General features: G+C 29.8%; 1 protein-coding gene across 6 annotated transcripts in view; it reads left to right on the top strand.

The window, feature by feature from the left end:
• The window catches only part of LOC129956472 (uncharacterized protein DDB_G0284459-like), a 212518-nt gene that overhangs the window by 188442 nt on the left and 4392 nt on the right, over positions 1-19684 (top strand). For all 6 annotated transcript variants that reach the window (XM_056068377.1, XM_056068403.1, XM_056068409.1 and 3 more), the window contains 4 exons: positions 13136-14191; positions 16373-16947; positions 18094-18289; positions 19294-19633. In XM_056068377.1, the coding sequence (XP_055924352.1) occupies positions 13136-14191; positions 16373-16947; positions 18094-18289; positions 19294-19633 (2167 nt within the window). The remainder of the gene's footprint in view (positions 1-13135; positions 14192-16372; positions 16948-18093; positions 18290-19293; positions 19634-19684) is intronic.

Here is a 19684-nt window from a genome sequence, read left to right as displayed (position 1 = left end):
GTTGCTAAGTTTGGACCATTTATCAGCTGCCTAAATTGAACTGTTTAAATCAAACTGCCTATTACCTTAAACTAGAGAAATAAATCAGAAAGACGTTAAAATGACTTATCCAGCAGTCGTCATAAACTGGAAGTGGAAACAAACTTATGTATTACAAAGAACCATTATTGGTGCTTCTAAAAAAAGAACAATAGGTAAATCTACAAGGTTTCGTATCTGTGTAAGAAGACAAAGGAAGGAAAAAAGTATGAAGTAGTACACAAAATAACAGACTTGCAGCCATACATTGTGTGCAGAAGTGAATTTGAGAAGGCAAAAATGCTTTTGCTTTAATTGTGCTTTAAGAAATTTTTGGTGTTAAGTTTAAGAAGCCAGTGATCCAATCTGGAAATCAGTTTTCTTAATCAGATCGATGTGTTTATTGTCTCTGATACTATTTGTAATTTTTTTGCTATTTTAAAATGTATCTTAATGGGTTAGAATATTTTAAATATTTTAAAATATAAATGAAATTAGTCGCATTTTTTTGAAAAGAAATAAGGCATAAAAAACATTAAACTACTTGATTAAATTAAAATTACTTATCTGTCATTGCAATTTTAAAATATTCAAACGATCCAGATTCAGCCTCCTTCTCATACATATATATTCGCATGCATTCATGTAATAATTTGTATTTTTGTTAAGATTATATAATTATCGATATCCAAGATTCTATGTTATTCTAATTAATAATTATTAAATTACACCTTGATTATTTAGGCTGCTGTCATTTTTCTTCAAGAGGCGGGTCATTTCAAGCATAAATAGATATTTTTTAAAAACTGTTGCTTGAAAATGGAAATTATTTCGCTGATCTCATTAATAAATAAAAAGTCCTTTCTAGAGTGAATAAAAAGAAATGGATAGGACAACGAGTTTTCTTAAGAAACTTCTGATCAGGATATTTGATACTATATAATCAGATCATTGTGGAAGTCTTTTTGCGATAGCATTTTTTGTTTTAGGTTTCTCAAGTTTCATGCTATTTTTTTAGAATAAAAAAAATGTTGAAACCTTTAGTTTTTTTTATATCTTAATTATTAGTCAGTATTATATTATAATGGCAAATATGGTATTGCAATAAAATATTACATTTCAAATTAAACTAGAAAGAAAAGCTTAGACCATTTTTAAAAAAATTTTTAGTAAGTAAAGACGATAAAAATTTGATACTGTATTTGTATTTCAAGTTTCAAAAGGGGTGAAAAGTTTTGCAAAGATTTTTTAGTTGTTTTGAAATTTTATATGCGGCCGTAAACTTTTAATTACTAATTTTAAATGGATTTCTTTAATAGAATCAAAAAGATTCTGTTGAAATTACTATATTACATTAGTCTACGTGTATAAACAAATTCGAATTCAAATTGCTTTGAGAGTTTTGCATTGTATTTTTTTTTTTTTTTTAAGAAATATCAAAATGCATGCTTCTTAAATGCGTTTTGAGTCGAAAAAATTTGAGGAAAAGTTTCAATTTTATCTCTATTTACTTCACATTGCACGTGATTTCTTAATTAAAGGAAACTGACATCTCCTTTATACTCAAGAAACAACAAAATTCATTACTGCGTAGCTACAAAGAATTATTTTTAAAAAATGATAGGTTTAAAGAAGATTATGTCTTTCATTTCAGTCAATATTACTTTACAATATTACTTAGTTCATTAATATACAGAAAAGTGAATTACAATACAAGATTTTTATGTTTAAAATTTCTAAAAATATTTTTTTTTCGTGGTCAATATTATTTTAACGGACTTTTGTGCATACAATAATTTATTGCAATTTTCAAATTACAATTTTTGTATATGAAAACAATTAAAATTCGCATTTTTTCTAACTTAAAAACGATTGATTTTTCTTTCATGAAACATGAAATATAAATCGTGTTAATGCAATCACCAGTTTCCCTTGAGGTTTTCTAAAAATTTGAATTTGTTTTATAATTTATAAGATATTAAAAAAAATTTATAAAATATATTTTTTTATATTTGAATATTTTGAACTATAGAATTTTTTAAATTTTAATGAGAGATACTACTTTAAATAAGTAATAAAATGGCAGAAAATTATCATCTTAATAACACCACGATTTTTTAAAGTTTATAATTATTGCGATGCTTATGAATAAATTATTATGGCAAATAAAACTTTCGATTTACAACATATTTATCATACGATACATTTTGTTCCGATTATCCATATATAGAATTTTTATATGATATATTATATGATTATTATAGATATTTTGAAAGCAATTGCTTAGAAAACTTAGATAAAATGGCCATCCTAAGACAAATTAGGGAACCTTTTACACTTTCAAGCTTATAGAATATTTTTGTAACTCCTACCAAACTTTTGTAAAATCTTACAAATAAAAAGAGACTTCCAAAAGTCTCTTTTTATTTGAACGAACGGTGGCATTACTGTTGAATTATCTAGCATAAATTTCTTTGGCTACAGAAAGTTCCCCATGAAATTATTAATTTTCTTTTCAAACGTAGAATTTATAATGCAAAATATTAATTATTGTTGCTTAAGTCTAAATTCTATTCAATTGCATCGGTTAATTTTAAATACGGGAAATTATACTCAAAACTATTTAAAAGCATGTCATGACACACAGTTTCTCTTATTGTCGAGTTGAATTTGTGATTGATTAGAGTAAGCGATATACGTTTTCATCAAATTACACGATAATGTCTAACATTCTATTCCGACATCCAAATTAATGTGAGGTAGTTTAAAATCCAATCATTTATATCTTAGTATATTATCTTTTATTTGAGTATTATACTCTAGAGTAGTAATATTTATTCTATTATTTAATGTAATATTTGATTATTAAAAATGTTTAGTAATAAAAAAATTAAAATACAAACAAAATTTCTCAAAATATCAATTAATTACTTATTTTAATTATTCGAAACATTTATATTTTTTCTACAAATAGTTTTTATTTTTTATTTTTGCATGTTTATTAATTATCTAACAGATTATCTACATAATTTTCGTAATATTTTGAACTGAACTTTTATTTAAGATACTAAAAATAAACTTTTTGAATTCATTTCAATAAGGAACTACTAATAAAGACAATTTAGATATTTATGTTTACATTACTTGCCATTTGTTGCCTTGATATATTTATCCAAGTGATTATTTTCAGCATTTTCATAAAACTATGATCGACTTTTTACCAAGTTTTCCAAAAATAGACATTCCTTATTCACATCAGTGATTAATCAATAATTATATAAAGGATTAGCTTCGTATTTCCATGCCATTTTAGCTGAACTTTAAGCATTGTTTTAAAAGTGATCTCTCCTTAATTACTTGTATAATTAACTATCAATTATCTAAATGAGTACTTCCGTAATACTTATAATACTCTGACCAAATTTTTAATTAATGCTCTGAAACGGTCATTATTGCCTCAGTTGCATAATTAAACACTAATTATCAAAAAAATTATCATGGTCGAACCGAACTTTTAACTAGTAACCTAAAAATAGATATTCTTCAGCATAATTAACTACTAATTAATGGTTATAATATTGTTTATTACTATCGCCATTTAATAACGCTCTACTAAAAATTGATTTCACAACTATTAAAATTCTTTTTATCCCTATTCTTGATAATTTAATACAGAAAATAGAAAAGTTAACCTTTTCTAATTTTCAGTGCTCTCTACAATTATGAGCATTGAAAAAAATATTTTTCTCCAGTATCGTGAGAAAAATGCAATCTCATTGATTTTCAATCTTAGAAAGAAAAAAAAAACTCATAGTCGTTACTAATAATCAGTAATTTTGCAACTGACTATCACTAAATCCATTCCACCTCCCATCTCAGAAGTGCAAGATAGTCTTCATGATTAGTCGTCTATGCAAAATGAGCCATTAATTATGGTCTTTCAGACGTAGCGTATCTAAGCATGTTCTCCGTTCTACAAACTCAGCTTCTTTATGGCACTCGTTCGCGTCATTCTTCCCGCCGAATATCATCTACAAGTTAATACATATCGGATCATTAAGCAAGTATTACATCTGCTGTCGGATCTCGTCTTAACCAGACGGTTTGTGAACACTGTACTTAACCATCATTCTGCTGGATTATCTTCTTTGAGACAATAAGCATATAACCTTCATTTTTCCAAATTATGTTAGTCTTAAAAATAATATGCATTAAGCAAATATATATAAGTTTCCTCTTTTTAAAAAAATATTAAACTGTGGTGGAATGAAGATCATTAGGATCGGTGCAGTGGAAGTAATAGGACGTATGTTTTCGGGATCACATTTCACACAAAACAATCAAGAAAAGACAAGACATTAACGCGCACACACCATAACAAAACAGCATTGCATTTCACTATATTTACAATCGCAGTGCACTATGGGATGCGTACCTAATCAAGCATCGCCATCTATTATCCAAAAGAGAAGATAGAATAATGCAACAGCTACAAAACCACAAATAAATTCTACCTCCTTCTTGATGATTGAAAGACTCATTGTTCACTTAGAATCCCGGTTTTTCATACGAAATGTTAAATCATACCAATGTTTTATAGAAAAAGTTTTGGATCAACCTCTTAACGCATCTTTGATTTAGCTGTGTTAAGAAGAACTGCATTCTTAAAAGACAGAGTTTAAAAAGTTTTAACAATGCAAAAAAAAGTAAATATAGTTTCTTTCATTTGAAATTCACTGCCAGATCTTGGCTATTTTATTTGCTTTACGTTCTCTTTTTTTCCCCTTATGCTTCATTCTAGATATATCGATTTTATGCTCGATGCAGTCTTTCGTAAGCTTAAACAATTTCACTATTAAACATTCCCTTTTTCTCAATCAACATTTACGGATAAGTCCAAATATTTTTAACAACGAAATTGAATATTTTAAAGACATTTTTTCACTTGTTTAAATTAAGATCCAACATATTAGAAAAAATGATGTTTGATTCTATAACGGCCAATACAAAGATGTTCTATTCTAAATAGTACCACATTTATGAGCCGAAAACCTTACTAAATTTGAAGTAATTCAACAGTTTTTCAATCAAATGAAAAGCTTTAATTTTTATTTGCAATTCGTTTAAAGTAACTTAATTAAAAAAGATTAATTTCTAAATAATTCATTCATTCGCGCTTTTGTTTAAATACGTTGAATTGTTATAATACGTCCTTATTTAAAACATCCTGTTTTGAACGCAATTAGAAAGGAAAGAAATCCATTCATAGAATTGGGCTAAAACTGTAATTTAACAGTTTAATACAATTCATAAAATTTCTGTTTGCACACTGTTATCGACTTTTGTCGACATCCGAAGCCTTTTTTCACCGACTTTAACACTCTTTTCTTCGTGTATCCAAGACTAGTCTTTGGATTCCAAAATTAAACTGGTGCTTTCGACTTGCATCATGTGACAAAAATTGATTTCATTTAATAATTCTTTTGTTGTTGGATGGCTTTTTCTCGTCAGTTAGTTTATTCAGCCAACAAATCAAGTGATAAACATTAATATAAAATTTTAATCAGAAAGTTAACTCTGCAAGAAAACACTGTTTGAATCATCGTTTTTTAATAATAATTTAAACTTTTTTTGCAACATTAGCTTTATTGAAATGTCTTAGTCATGTCATTTTCTTGTTTATAAAAAATTGAACTCCAAAAAATGGAAGAAAATAGCAAACTAAGAAAGCTTTAATTATTAATTAAAAAAGCGTAATAATTGAATATTTATAGTTCAGCTTAAAATATTAACATCTAAATCTCGATAAAATCTAAAAATAAAACGAAAATAAAATACAGCGTAAAAACAAATGATGGACCCGATTAAAAAAAACAAAATCACATTTTCGAAACTACTGCAATAAGTGATGCATGAATTTAAAGAGAAATATATCAAGTTTTTTTTACAGTTACTTACAAAGCATACATCCAATCTGCAATTCAGCTCGTTCCAAACATTTTGTAGCATTTTATTTTGTCTGTTATTTTTGACATAACCCCACAAAAAAAAAGAATCATTGAGACAAGATATCGCTTATTTACCACCAATTCCAAAAACACTGCCAGAACTTAAAGAATGCCTTTATGCAGCATTCAGAACCATTGACAGAGTGATGTTACAAAATGTTTGGAGCGAACTGGATTGCAGATTGGACGTATGCCGTGAAACAAAAGGGTCAAACATTGAACATTTGTAAGTGAAAAAAATTTGGTATATTTCTATTTAAATTCACGTATCACTTATTGTAATATGTGCAGTAATTTCAAAAATGTGATTTTTTTAAAATCGGGTCCATCATTTGTACTGTCCCTGTATTTTTGATATAATTAATATCAAAAATTGTTGAATATTCGAAATTTTAAAATATATGTTGCGTTGTTGTTGTTGTGTATGTGTGTTTCGTACTGTTTAAAAACGAATAGAACGGGTTAAGTGATGTACGCCACTATCATGTGACTAACTGGGAATGCGATCTGACATCAAGCGGCACATTGTATTTAACTAATTTTCATCACTATATTCATCCCTTCAAAAGTACAAATTCAGAGGCTATTCTTCTATGTTTAAAGCCTTTTGCTAATCACTTTAAATAAGCGGATAATCTGTAAAAATTTCAGTGAATCGGTTCTAGCTCATGATACCCGTCAAAGAGACTATGTCGGTTTAATTTAAGAATTTAGTGTGCAACTTACTGGAGGTAAAAGAACGTGATATCACAGAAGATTTGTAATTAGTTGTCAGATGACTCAACTAATTACCTTGCCGTTTAAACATAACCTATCTTGAGCTGTATAATCAATTTAAATATAATGTTTAGTCACTTGATTCAAACTTAGGTTTTTATAAATTGTAATTCTATATGTAAAGTCGTCGTAGCAAGACTTGAGGAGGAAAACCACTTGTCAGGTGATATAAACTAACAAAAGCTATTAGCTGAAAATCAAATTTTTCTGCAAAATTTTCCTAACAGACGAAGAAATGAAGGAAGTACAAAAGGAAAAAAGTTGATATATTCCACCTTTTGTAAGAGAATCATAATTTATCGTTCAAAATTCTTTGCTGGAACTTTCATAAGGAAAAATAGATGCTCTGAGTGACCAAGTAGATGTATCATTGATTTCGATATTATTTTCATAGCATATTATGTAGATTCTAAAGCTAAACTCGGGAATGGATTTGTAAGGATAATAAAATTGAATTTGTAAAGATTTGTATTATATTGCTTTTAATTCTGATAATAAATTTCGATGTTATCAGATACCTTTGTTTACAATCTTTTCCTTACAAATTTATTGCGTTTTCGTAATTCAGACAAAAAAAAAATCTGAAGACTTTTAATTATTTTTAAAGGGAAATGTAACATTTACTAATCATGAATAGATTTCTTCTTTTTTTACTTTCCATTGGGGAAAAAAATTATAAAACTCATTTGCTTTTTCCTTGCCTGCTATAATTGTATCATTTTAAGAAGAAGAATGTGTGCTTTTTAACAGTTAATATAAAAATGTTAATAATATAAGTAAATTTCACAGAGAATTCTCATGGTCAAAATTGAAAAGAATATTCGGATATCTTTAATCTGACATTTCGTTTTGATAGCAATTTAGATTTGAATATGTTTGAATATGAATTGAACCAAATATTAAATTGGTTTTGAAGCCATTTTAAAAAAGATATAAATTTCATTATATTATTTAAAAAATTATTTTAAATTCTAATAGCCATAACGAGAATAAAAAAAATATTTATCATCGCAAAACACACGCGTAGAAACCTAACAATTAAAACAATAAAAGGTATTGCTGTAAAATATGGCTAAAATTACTCTTAAAATTTATTAAAAGTTGACGAAAAAATAAAAGGAAATAAAACTATCACTGAAAGTTAATTTTAATAATTTTAAAGTAATATAAAAATGGTTCTTGTTCGATAACACATCCAAAGTTATTGATAAAAAGCGTTAACATTTCAACTCATTTTTATTCAAAAATCTAATTAAATTTCAAATATTTGTCACTTTATGGGCATCTACAGTCTAGGAAGTAACTAAGAGCCAATTTTGATATTTTTAGTTGCAATCATCTGTAGATCTATCCCTGCAGAGCATTTTTAGTTCATTTTTTTCATTATGCGAATCGCACCATACGATTAACAAATAATATTAGGTCTATAAATATCTTGATGTTAAAATTTGTACTAATTTTTTTTTTCATTTTAATACTAATATTTAGTTAATGAAATAGAACGAATGAATTTTACTCATATAAGAGCTATATTAGAGTGAGTCCTATTTTAAATAAAATATTTATACAAACAGCACTTATTTCACTGAATGTAAAGTGCATTCATTTCGATAAATTAGTAATTTTTTCAGTCAGTTTTCTAAAAATTCTGCGAAAAGTATTGTGACTTTTACCCACGTATCTCTGCTTTTTCTTTTTTTTACAAGAATCCATTAGTATGCTGAAAGGATACTACAATCCATTCATATTTGATTACATATTCGAAATAAACCACTACTATTTTCATTTAGACCTTTATAAGTACCATAAACATTTTGTTGAAGAAAAATAACTATCATTCGTCAATATATTGTATTATCACCAGTATGTCATTATAATTGGTATGTGTTTGATTTTTTTTTTAAAATAATAGAGTCTCTCGACTAACAAAGGACTATTTTCGAAGAGAAATAGCAATAATTAAGTTGCAATAAAAACCAGGAAATCATTATCATTAAATTTTTATATTAGAATTACTGGAAAAAGAATAACTATAAAAAAATTTGTAATTATTTTTTTTAATTTATTGTTTATTGTAGAAATTTATAATTTAAAATCTCTTGTGTTTGTTTCCCGAATGAAATAGGTATTTCGGAACAACCTGAAATGGAAGATTTCTTTCTCAATTTTATTTTCGAAAAGTTAAATTCGAAAATATTTTGAGACTTATATTGTTTAAAAAAAGTTGCTTAAAAGAACAAAAACTTAAATTGCTGGTGATCAGAACCATCTGTTCAAATCGCGTAGTATTTTGTTAACATATCTTTCTAGCGAACATACCACAAAAAAAATCAACCGAACGTTTTTCGAACAAAGACTTTTTTTCCTTCGCTATCATCTATACCTTTCACGCATCATCTATCTGCCAGCGGATGCTTTAGCTCGACATTTTCTTTTCTTTTAAATTTTGTTCCGAACCACACAAGCGTTAAAGACAGAAAAAGAGAAAATAAACGACCATCTATCTACCTCTTCCATCTACAGTTTTTGTTCTAGGCAGGGAAAAGAATATCTTCTTTGCTAGCGTGCTGCCATTCTTCTGTAACGGAATTTGTCGAGGTTCGTTTCTCTTTTTTGATCACGCAGCTTGCGGGCACCTCACCGAGTTTACCGATCTGGATTGCTCTAATATTTAAGGCGATTTAAGAAAGAATATCTTGTTTCATTTAACCGTTAAGTGATAGTTTTGTCTTAAAAAGAATTTGATGTGTTCGAGGGTATTGACATTGTTCCGGAATAATAAGAATCTTCTTCTGAAAAGGTTACTCAAATTTTTTTGCGTCCTTTTTTTAAAGGGTTGTTACAGAATATTCTAAATTTACCCAAACATATGCAACATGTTTTTTAAAGACATCCCATTTCTCGTATTTTTAAATATGTGACTTTCTATGAATACTATTTCTATAAATAACTAGCTTAGAACTTCTTAAACTATGGGTAATGATCTCATGCGGTATCGCATGGTTATAAAATAACTCATAGAAGACAGCTAATACTTAGTAATTCGAGTTGAATTGTGAAATTATATAAATTCCTAATTTTCCATTGAGTTCATAGTTACATGATAAACCATAACCTTGCGTGCTACATAACATATAACTAAAAATTGTGTTAAAACTAGAGCTGATTATTTGGCCTTAGCTTAAATAGAGTCTTTTGCATCAAAATTTTCAAGATGTTGCCATGTATTAAATGTACTTTCCCCTAAAATATAGTAACATCGAAACAATTTAGAGTATGTAGTTGATGTAATGTCGAGTACCAAATGAAGTATTTTTTTTTTCTTTTTCGATTAAATACTTAAACTTTATCCAAATAGCATCCTGGCATAGTTTTTTTATTCTACACAGTTGTGAAATGGAAATCCTTTAAATGATTTCAAACTCATTCTGTTGATTTATTTTTATTTCAAACGTTGCGAATTGGGTATAATTTTAGTTCAGGATTTCTAATAGTATAAAAATAAATAATATCCAAATCCTTACCATATTAATAAAAAGAATTATTATTTGTTAAATTTCTCTTTAGAATATAATTTTTAAGATTTTGTTTTAAATTTCTAACGGGAAAAAGACCTTTTGCAGTTGTTTTACTGTTTTTTGAGAAAATTTAATTTCTAGACCGTGTAGGATTGTAATTTCTTGATTTCTTGTAATGTGTATTGATGAAATTTCTCTATTGGTTGAATTACAGAAATTCTTAATAAAAATATTTCTTATAGGTTTCACTGTATTGGCATAAAAGAAAAACAATCAACATCTAAGAGAAATGCTAAGAAATCTTTAAATGATTTCACAAATATAAAAATCACTTTTAAATTTATTCACATAATCTAGTTTTTATATCATTTTTTACTGCTTCAAGTCCATAAATCTGTCGTGTTTTTAATCTGTCAAGTCCATAAAGGTCTTTTTTTAAAGTCATTTTTTTAAAGTTTTTGTTAATGTTTAAAGAAATGTGCAAATGTTACTTGACACATTTCACGTGATTATAACGTTACGTGAACTGAACAAATTATTTTCATTATAATTTATAAATTTCACAAATACTATGACTTTTGAATGTATTAATATTGTGTCATCTTTCTATTCAAGATTTTTACGCATACATTGGTATACAATAATTTCAACATTAACATTATTTTATATGCTATTTATATGCAAAGGTACATTTATAATTAATTATTCTTGGCATCTAGAGTCGGGAGGGGGGGGGCGAGATTGAGAATGGTCCTGCATCCCTAGAAGAGCTACCAAAGATGCGTCCTTCCCTACTTCCACACTAAATTTTTATTATTTTTTTAAAAAAATTTCCATGATTATCCTCAAAAAATTACCTTCTTGTAATATTTTATAAATAGATTGGTAAAATTTATAATTCAGGAAGTGGGTTTTATAAAAACAATACATATTTTTAAAAAAAAAAAATTTTTAATAATGTACCGATAGTATGGCATGCTCATAACAAATTAAAGGAATCAGTGTTGTAAAACAGATTTTATAAAAGAGTTTTTGACGTATTAGTATTTTTTAATCAGCCACAGAAGGCTAATTATTGATTTCTTTTTTATATGAGTAGCAGATAACCAATTTAACTTTCATACTTTTTTACTTGTTTCTTTTATTCCTTTTCTCTTTTTCTGCATCCTTGGCTGGAACCAATCTCGCCAGCCTATAGTCTCTCATTGAAGTTCAGGTACCTCAGAATATTGGAACTCCCGTGTTTCTATTTCAAAGATAAGAAAAATTCCTCACCCTCTGAAAAATTGCAATGACAATCCATGTTCCTAAGAGAGTTATTCGACAGAAAACATTCCCATTAGCTGACAGCAAATGTATGTTCCGGCGTCATTTAAATGTTCTTAGAAAACTCCCTGTGCACCAAATCATCTAGGCGAGCATCTCTAAAAGACAAAACGCGTGCCACAAGTACTCAATCAACCACACATAATGAAAGGGGAGAAGAATTTTGCAGTGATATTCAGACCATTCGGGCGGGATTCGTAACTTCCTAGAACGTGCTTTGCAGCCTTTCTGTATGAACAGAAATAGTGCATAGAGTTCTGTTTAGGGTAGCCTCTAGTATAATCTCAATTTTAAAACTGGTAGATTCGATATTTGAAAATGTATTCAATCAAAGATCTATTTTGTATGTGATTATGGTGCATATTAAATATGACACACGAGTCTTTTCGTTGATTAGGGAGGAATTTTCAACCGAATTTTGGATCACACATCGTTTTGATCCAGAATGACCTCTTAAAATGAATGTCGGTTTAAAAACAGCCTTTATACTGCTTTTAAATAGTGTTTCAGCATAACTAAACATTTATCCCTTCTATCAAGTTATTTCGCTGCAGAGCAATTACCTATAAAAATTCCGTTTTAAAATAAATAAAAGCAACAACAAAAAAAGATATAAGAATGGAGGAAAACTTTTATTGAATTTAAAGATATTTTTGAAGAAAAGTGATATTATCACTCTAGAATAAAATTATGAATGCTGCTGTGCGACTGTCCCCAGTTTTATCGAATTCCTTCCTTTTTAAACAAAGACCTACAATTTGTATTCTGATAATGCAAATAAAAGCTGCCAGTTTGAAAGAAAACTACCAGACCAAATAACGTCAAACCCTTTGAAAGTTGATGCAAAAGGTTCGCAACTGTTTTGATAAATCTGTCAGACTGAAAGAGATTGAATTGGCAGCTGAAAAATTATTTATGTTAGAGCCTATAGTAAAACAAACGATAGAAAAAAAAACGCATTTCAATGCAATAGTTGAAAAAGTATCTGTTTCGATTATATTTAAGAAAAAAATAATTTTGTCATCACAAACCACCAAAACATTTACATTATTTTGAAACATTTACTAAAATTTTAAAATGAATTTTGCTGAAATTTGTGCATTCAGGAATTCAGTTTAAATAACCGCAAATTCGGTTTACGGCACTTTTAAATATAAAATTCATTTTCATACTAAAATTTATCAGAAATTATTGATAAAAATCTTAAAATATTTTTTTTCTTTCACTTGAAAATAGCAGAAGAAAATGTTATCTTGATTTTCTGAATAAAATGCAACGAAATCATTTCTCTAACTCTGATATCATTTAACTGTGCTAACTGAATAAATCTGGTATCATTTTAACTATATATAAAATTTGATTTTTATAAGATGAAGTAATTTCTAATATATACCATTAAAAATTATATTAGATGCTTTATTATGTTATGATTTTTATTTATTTCAATTACAGAATTTTGTTATTTTATTTTATTTGTCTTCCTTCCAGCTGTTGTCGACACGTCATCCATTTTGGAACATAGAGAAGAGACACGAGATTTTTGGGAAAAAAGAATGATGGCCGATGACAACCAGTCTTCACCTTCTTCCACCATCGTGGAGAAGTCCACCCTCACACAGCCAACGGAAGAAGGCAAAGAAGAAGCGGTTGTAAAAACCAATAGCGAGGCCGAAACGAAGCATGACCATAAGATGTCCAACGGTTTCGCCAAATCAGTCGAATGCAATGGAACTGAAGATGGTGATGCCAAACCTGCTCATGAAGAGGAAGTCAAAGCCCATGAAAATGAGACACAAGCCCCAGCTCAACGTGTAGAAGCAGATCATGACAACAACAACTGTATAGATTCTTTGGAACCCGTGAACACTGATGACTACGTTGAAGAAAAGACTTACACTTCCGAACTTGAAACTTCACTTGTGATGAAGCAGCCAGAAGAAAATCCCACCAGCAAGGGGGAAGCTGACACTACACAAGTTACTGAGCAAACACCTGTTGAAGAAGTAAAAGAAAAGGAAATTCTTGTTGAATCTGAAACAGTTGTACCAGAAATCAAGAGTGAAGAACAAGCTGACGCTGCTGTTAAAGGTGAAGAACAAGTTGATGCTGCTATTAAAGTTGAAGAACATATCGCTGCTGATGCTGAAAAAACACCAGAAGTACAGGCATCTTCTACTGAAAAGGATACTTCAGAGAACGACATTAATTCCATGTCTTTCGAAAAAGTAGAGTTACACGAAGAAGTTGTAACTTCCACGAGCATAATTACCACAGAAGAGGTTCACCACCAGGAGGAAGTGAAAGAAACTACAACCATTTGTGAAAGTCAGCCAAAGAGCCTGGAGGTTGAGAAGAATGCAAGTGATGACGACGATGGCTTTGTACGCGTTGAAGAGTGTTTACCAAAGGTTGAAACTACCGAAACGGAACCGGAGAGCTTTGTTGTTGTGGAACAGCATGAAGTGATCGAAAGTTCTAAGCAGGAAACAAAAGAAGACACAGTTTCGGCAGTTGTCGAGGAACATCAGGTCACAACCACTAGTAGTAAGAAAATTCAGTTGTTTTTTCCCCTTTAAAAAATTTAATTTTTTGAATTTTTTACTGGAAACTTTTTTAAATTATTGGATTTAGAATTTCAAACAATTTGGAAATGTATTCCCGAATTTATAGAAAATTATTTCGTAAGCAATAATTAACTGAGTAGAGGAGAAAAAAGCGTTATCTAAAACAGAAATTTGATCAAGAAATAAAAATACAGAAGTAGATTTATTTAGAATTACGAAAATGATGCTTTATATTTTGTACCTGGAGTGATCACAGGGCTCTTGTTTAAATGATTGATAAAAACAGAATAAAAGCTATTAAGTTGTTTCTATATAAGGTCAGTTAATGTAATTAGATACGAATTTTGCTGATATTATTTTTTTTCAGTTTAAAATAATAATTTAAAATGGAAAACTAGCCTCTGATGATTATCTGAGTGCATAATTCTGTAGGCTTCGTTAAACACACCTTTTCTCCAAATCAATTTGGTAATTAAGTAGTCTTATTTACAGTAAGTTCATAATTACCTCAAAATGTTCTTAAATACCTATAGGGTAATTGTCAAAACGCATTTTGAATTCTGATCACTCTGATTTGAACGAAATGATAATAAGCTGATTTCATGAGAATATATTTGAAATGTTTATAAACTACTACTTATTACCTTAAAATTTAATTTAGTCTTTTCGAAGATACCTCACATTACTTTTATTTATTTATTTTTTTCCATTTTTTTACAAAATTATATTGCATACAACTATTAATAACTTGGAGTAATTTATAACCAATCTGTCCCCAATTTTATTAGAAAATTTTTGGAAATGAACTTTTATAAAAACAGAAATGACTGAATAGTGTGAGATAGGAAATATCTAACACTTAAAAAACTTTAAAATGTCTAAAGATTAGAAGTTTAATATTTAGTTATCGAAAGAACATCCAATATTTTATTCAATTCCTTTATCTCTGACATTTGCATTATCTGAAAAAAATCTTATTCAACAATAGGGTTTGTCAGTGTAGCTTTTATATAACTTTAGAAAATTCATATTATCATTAAGCACCACATTTTGATTTCTTCAAACTGGTGCTCTTTAAACTTTTCACATCCAAATGACTACCGTCAATTCCATTAATGCCTCAAATGTATGAATAGTGAATATTAATTCTAGTATCACAACATAATGGATATAAAATATACATATTTGTTTAAAAAGAATCAATCATGAATAACTCAAGATAATTTCCTCCATCTCTAGAATCACCATTTCTTATGAAAAGAATCAAAACTACCACTTTCAAATTCTTTCCTCAATGCCATGTTGCTTTTCTTTCACGACATTCGTTTTCTTGTTTTCATCCAAACTCGAAGACAAACAACTTCAAATCATTATTAATAACAAACTTTCGAACATGAAAAATAATATTACATAGCTAACATTGTAAAATCTTTAAAAATGGTAGATGTTAATTTGACATAAAAAATGGACGTTATTGACGAGAAGATACGCTGCCACTTTGATAAGAAATGATTTAATATCATTTCTTATAATAAATTGTTCCAGATGCATGAAAATTATAGGTTCTAATTACATTAACGTAATTATTCCACGGTGAAAATTACCAAAGGTAAGTTAAGAACAATATCTTATTTCTTAGGAGAAAATCTAAAAATGAAATTTGAATCTTACTTGTAAGTGTTATACAAATCCCAGAAATATATAACTCAGGATCTTACCTTGCTTAGTGATACTTAGGAAAATTTTATTTTCATTTTTAAAAATAATCTTTCATCTAAGGCAAGCAAATATTAGAAAATAATACCGAAAAGAGTGGGAAGGTATTTTTCCTCTTCCTCTGGAATGTCTTAAAGAAGGCACAAATTTACAGATCGTTTCATCGATGCCTATGGTAGTCAATGTCCCCAGTTACTCTATACCAAAATATAAGACCATGATATTTTACAACCAATAATAAAAGTTTTATAAAAGACCAACATTCTAGATTTATTTTAGTGTTGCACTAGAAATTTACTACAGCTTTCGTATAAAAAGCATAATTTGAGAATTATTTAAAATTTTTTTTAAAGAATATAATATGCATTTTTAATCACTTCTGAGTCTTCATATAAATATCAGTTTTTCTATTTCTAATGCCATTACTTTCTTCTTGATCCCTCAGGTGACCACGATGAGCACTCCGCATCCACACCACCTGCTTCATCATCCCCCGAACCTAAATCGGAAGAAAAAGTCAGCCATCCCGAGATAGAACAGTTTGTGAAGTCTGGTGGCGTGAAACGCATTCTGCCTGGAGTACAGAAAACGGAACAGCCTTACAGCACTTGCACTACGGAAACCAAGATCGCCATGGAAATTCGAGAGATGCGAGAACGAGAGGAAGAACTTCGTCTGATGAGAGAACAGAACCTATTATCGCCTGTTGTATCTCCTGTGCCCCCAAAGAGCCCTTCTCCCCGCAGCCCTTCTCCAGCCATGAAAGAAGGATCCAGTCCTACCCCACCCCCAGGATGTGGATACAAGGTCAGCAGCGTGTTTGGACACAAGGGCACAGTATCCCCAGTTTCCCCGGTGGAGGAGGACAAGAAGTCCTTCAAGGGATTCAACAAAGAATCACAAGTGGAAAAGGAGATCCGGCTAGCCAGAGAAAGGGAAGAGGAGCTAAGGAATCAGAAAGGTTTGCCACCACGGGAGGATGACAGCTATGTGAAGCCCAGTCAGGTCAAGTCGTCTCAGGTAAGTTCCATTAGTATTTCATTTACCAATTTTGCAAAGGAATCCTGCTCAGCCTTCATCACTCTTTACTTGGTATAGATGTCGCAAATTAAACTTGATGATAGTATATTGTACCTCTAAACACTGTAGATGAGATTGCAAAATCCTATTTATTAGATTGACATAACTATGAAGGAAATATTGCAGATAGATGAAAGTAATTGGAATAAGTAAGTTTATTCATTATAAGCGCAAATATGTATCATAAATCAATATCTTATTTAGATTAATTATTTCATTGGAAGCATCAAAATCAGTGTGAACTGATAGTAAATAATTATAATAGAAAGTATTTCAATGCCTGAATATCAGTTCCAACACAGTTTACATCTGCCAGTATTCTGAATTAATACGAAGACTTATCGAAGTCATGAAAATGACAGGAAACGAGTAATTTGGCTTGGTTTTAAGACTGGACAAAATAAAATGTGTACATTTGCCTAGCTTTATTTGCAAGTACCTTTACCCTTTTTTACCGACTAGATTCAATTGAAAGATGATTTTCTTTTTATGTCTGCAATTATTAGATTTCAAATTTTTTTTATCAAAGGAATTATTCTTTAAATATAAGTTTAATCTGGTAAATAAAAGGCAAAATTTATCATTTATACAATGTCTTCATAATATTCCAGTCTAACTTATGATGGCAAACTAAATGTATCCTAAGCTTTAATGAATTGAATATTTCATTTTAATTTTGGTCTTCATTATTTAATTTCAGATGCATTAGTTTCTTCCTTTTTTTTTATTTATTCGTTTTTAAATGTATAAAAATTTAAATGGGTAGATTTCAAAATTAAATTTTTGCCAGTTTATCTAAAATTTAGCTGTTATCTTTTTTATGTTTACATCGTATCGGCCAATATTGGCTTCAATGTTTAGTTGATTTAATTATAATGGAATCTTTAAAAAAATCTGCCGAATATTAAAATCAATTATAAAATGATTGTTCTTCTCTCATTGAAAGATATTTTGGACGCATGAATTTAAATTTTTTTCATTCAATGTCACCTGTTGCTTCTTACTCTGATGCTTAAGGTATTTTTATGAAATGACGAAACATTACGTTTTCACATGAGTAATAAACCTTCTTCTCTTTCCTTTCAGGTGCGTGTGTTCGGCAAGATGGCGGGCACCAGCAACACCTCAGTGAAGCAGGCGGCGACCGCCAAAATCCAGATGGAGATCGAGGAGCAGACGCAAAGGGAAATGGCCCTGCGGGAATCCGGGTCCATCAAAACCATTTCTCAGGAGCGCACGGACGCCAAGGTCGCCAAGCTTAACGGCACTCCGCCCACCAATGGTCAGAATGCGAACTGCACACTTTCCTAATATCACAATGTTCTGTATAGTATTTACATCCAGAAGTTATTGATTATACTCTATCAGTTACTTCAGAGTAGTTGAAATACAATATTTTTTTATAACGATTGTTGTTTATTTGAAAACTAAAATGATCTCCAACCTCCAATCGAAAGCAAGGGAAAAAACTTGCCAAAGCTACCTAATAAAATTCTGGTAGAATAAATTGTTGCCAAGAAAAAAGGAATCGTACTGCGTATGCAAAATCTGTTGTTCTAACATCACACATTGAATTTAAATGTAACAGTTGGAAATTTAATTTTTCACTAACCGTTCCTTTTTTAATAATATGTAATTTATAAGCGAACCTATTCAAGCAAATGATAATATGCTTTAACTAACAACATTGCGAAGGTAAATGGGGCTGGGGCATTTTTTTTTTTTTTTTTTGTCCGTAGAAATCATAAATGGCATAACACAAGTAAATAGTGCCTGGAGAATAACAAAATCACCCCCTCCATAGCTTGCTTTGCTTTAAAAATTAAAAATTGCTTTATGCGCTCTAGAATTTTGTTTCCATGCTACTTCTTAACACCCGTGTACTAGTCACGTTATCAAGCCATTAATATTAACTGACCATGTACGGTATTGATGTAATGTTTCTCTATTATATATGAAACAATATTTCCGTCTTTCTCTAATATCATTATAGCACAATGTTTACATTTCGGGACTACAAAGGTTTTCTACTAACTTGGTGCACAGAGAATATTCATATTTTCATTTTTTTGTAGTTATTATGAAATAATTTTTTAAAATTTGTATATCTAAATAAGAGTGGCCAAATTTACAATTATATTTTTTTCTTGTGGGAAGGTCAAATCAAAATCTTGCGGGACCAAATAAATAATATAGATATGCTTCTTAAAATTTATTTTAGTCATTTCCTTAGAAAATAATCATGTTAGTGTGATATCTCAATCTGTACCTTATCTTGTCCTGTAGGTAATGCCCAGCCCGTCTCCAACGGCAATGGATTCCATAGCAACGGGCGTGCCTCTCCAGACGTGGCTCCTTACAAAAGAGGCAGTCCTTCCCCTACAGGTGGCCGCCCCGCCACTATCTTCTCTCCTCAGTCTAATGGCAAGGCCAACATCAGCATGCACAAGTTCATCGCCAGCAAAGGCAAGGAGACCACCTTCACTGCCCCCAGGAAAGAGGAAATCGTTCCTAAAGTAGTCCCTGCCGTCCCTCCTGCTATGGTGAAGTTGAAGAGGAACGTCTCCGTCGAATCCAAGATCCAACAGGAGATCCTCGAGATGAAGCAGAGGGAAGAGGAGCTCAAGTGAGTAGCCTGCCTTAAGATAAATTTTAGTTGCTGTGGAGTTTCTATAAA

The sequence above is a fragment of the Argiope bruennichi genome, chromosome 2 (assembly GCF_947563725.1).
Source record: "Argiope bruennichi chromosome 2, qqArgBrue1.1, whole genome shotgun sequence".
Taxonomy (NCBI): domain Eukaryota; kingdom Metazoa; phylum Arthropoda; class Arachnida; order Araneae; family Araneidae; genus Argiope; species Argiope bruennichi.
This window is presented reverse-complemented; position numbering and strand designations above follow the sequence as displayed.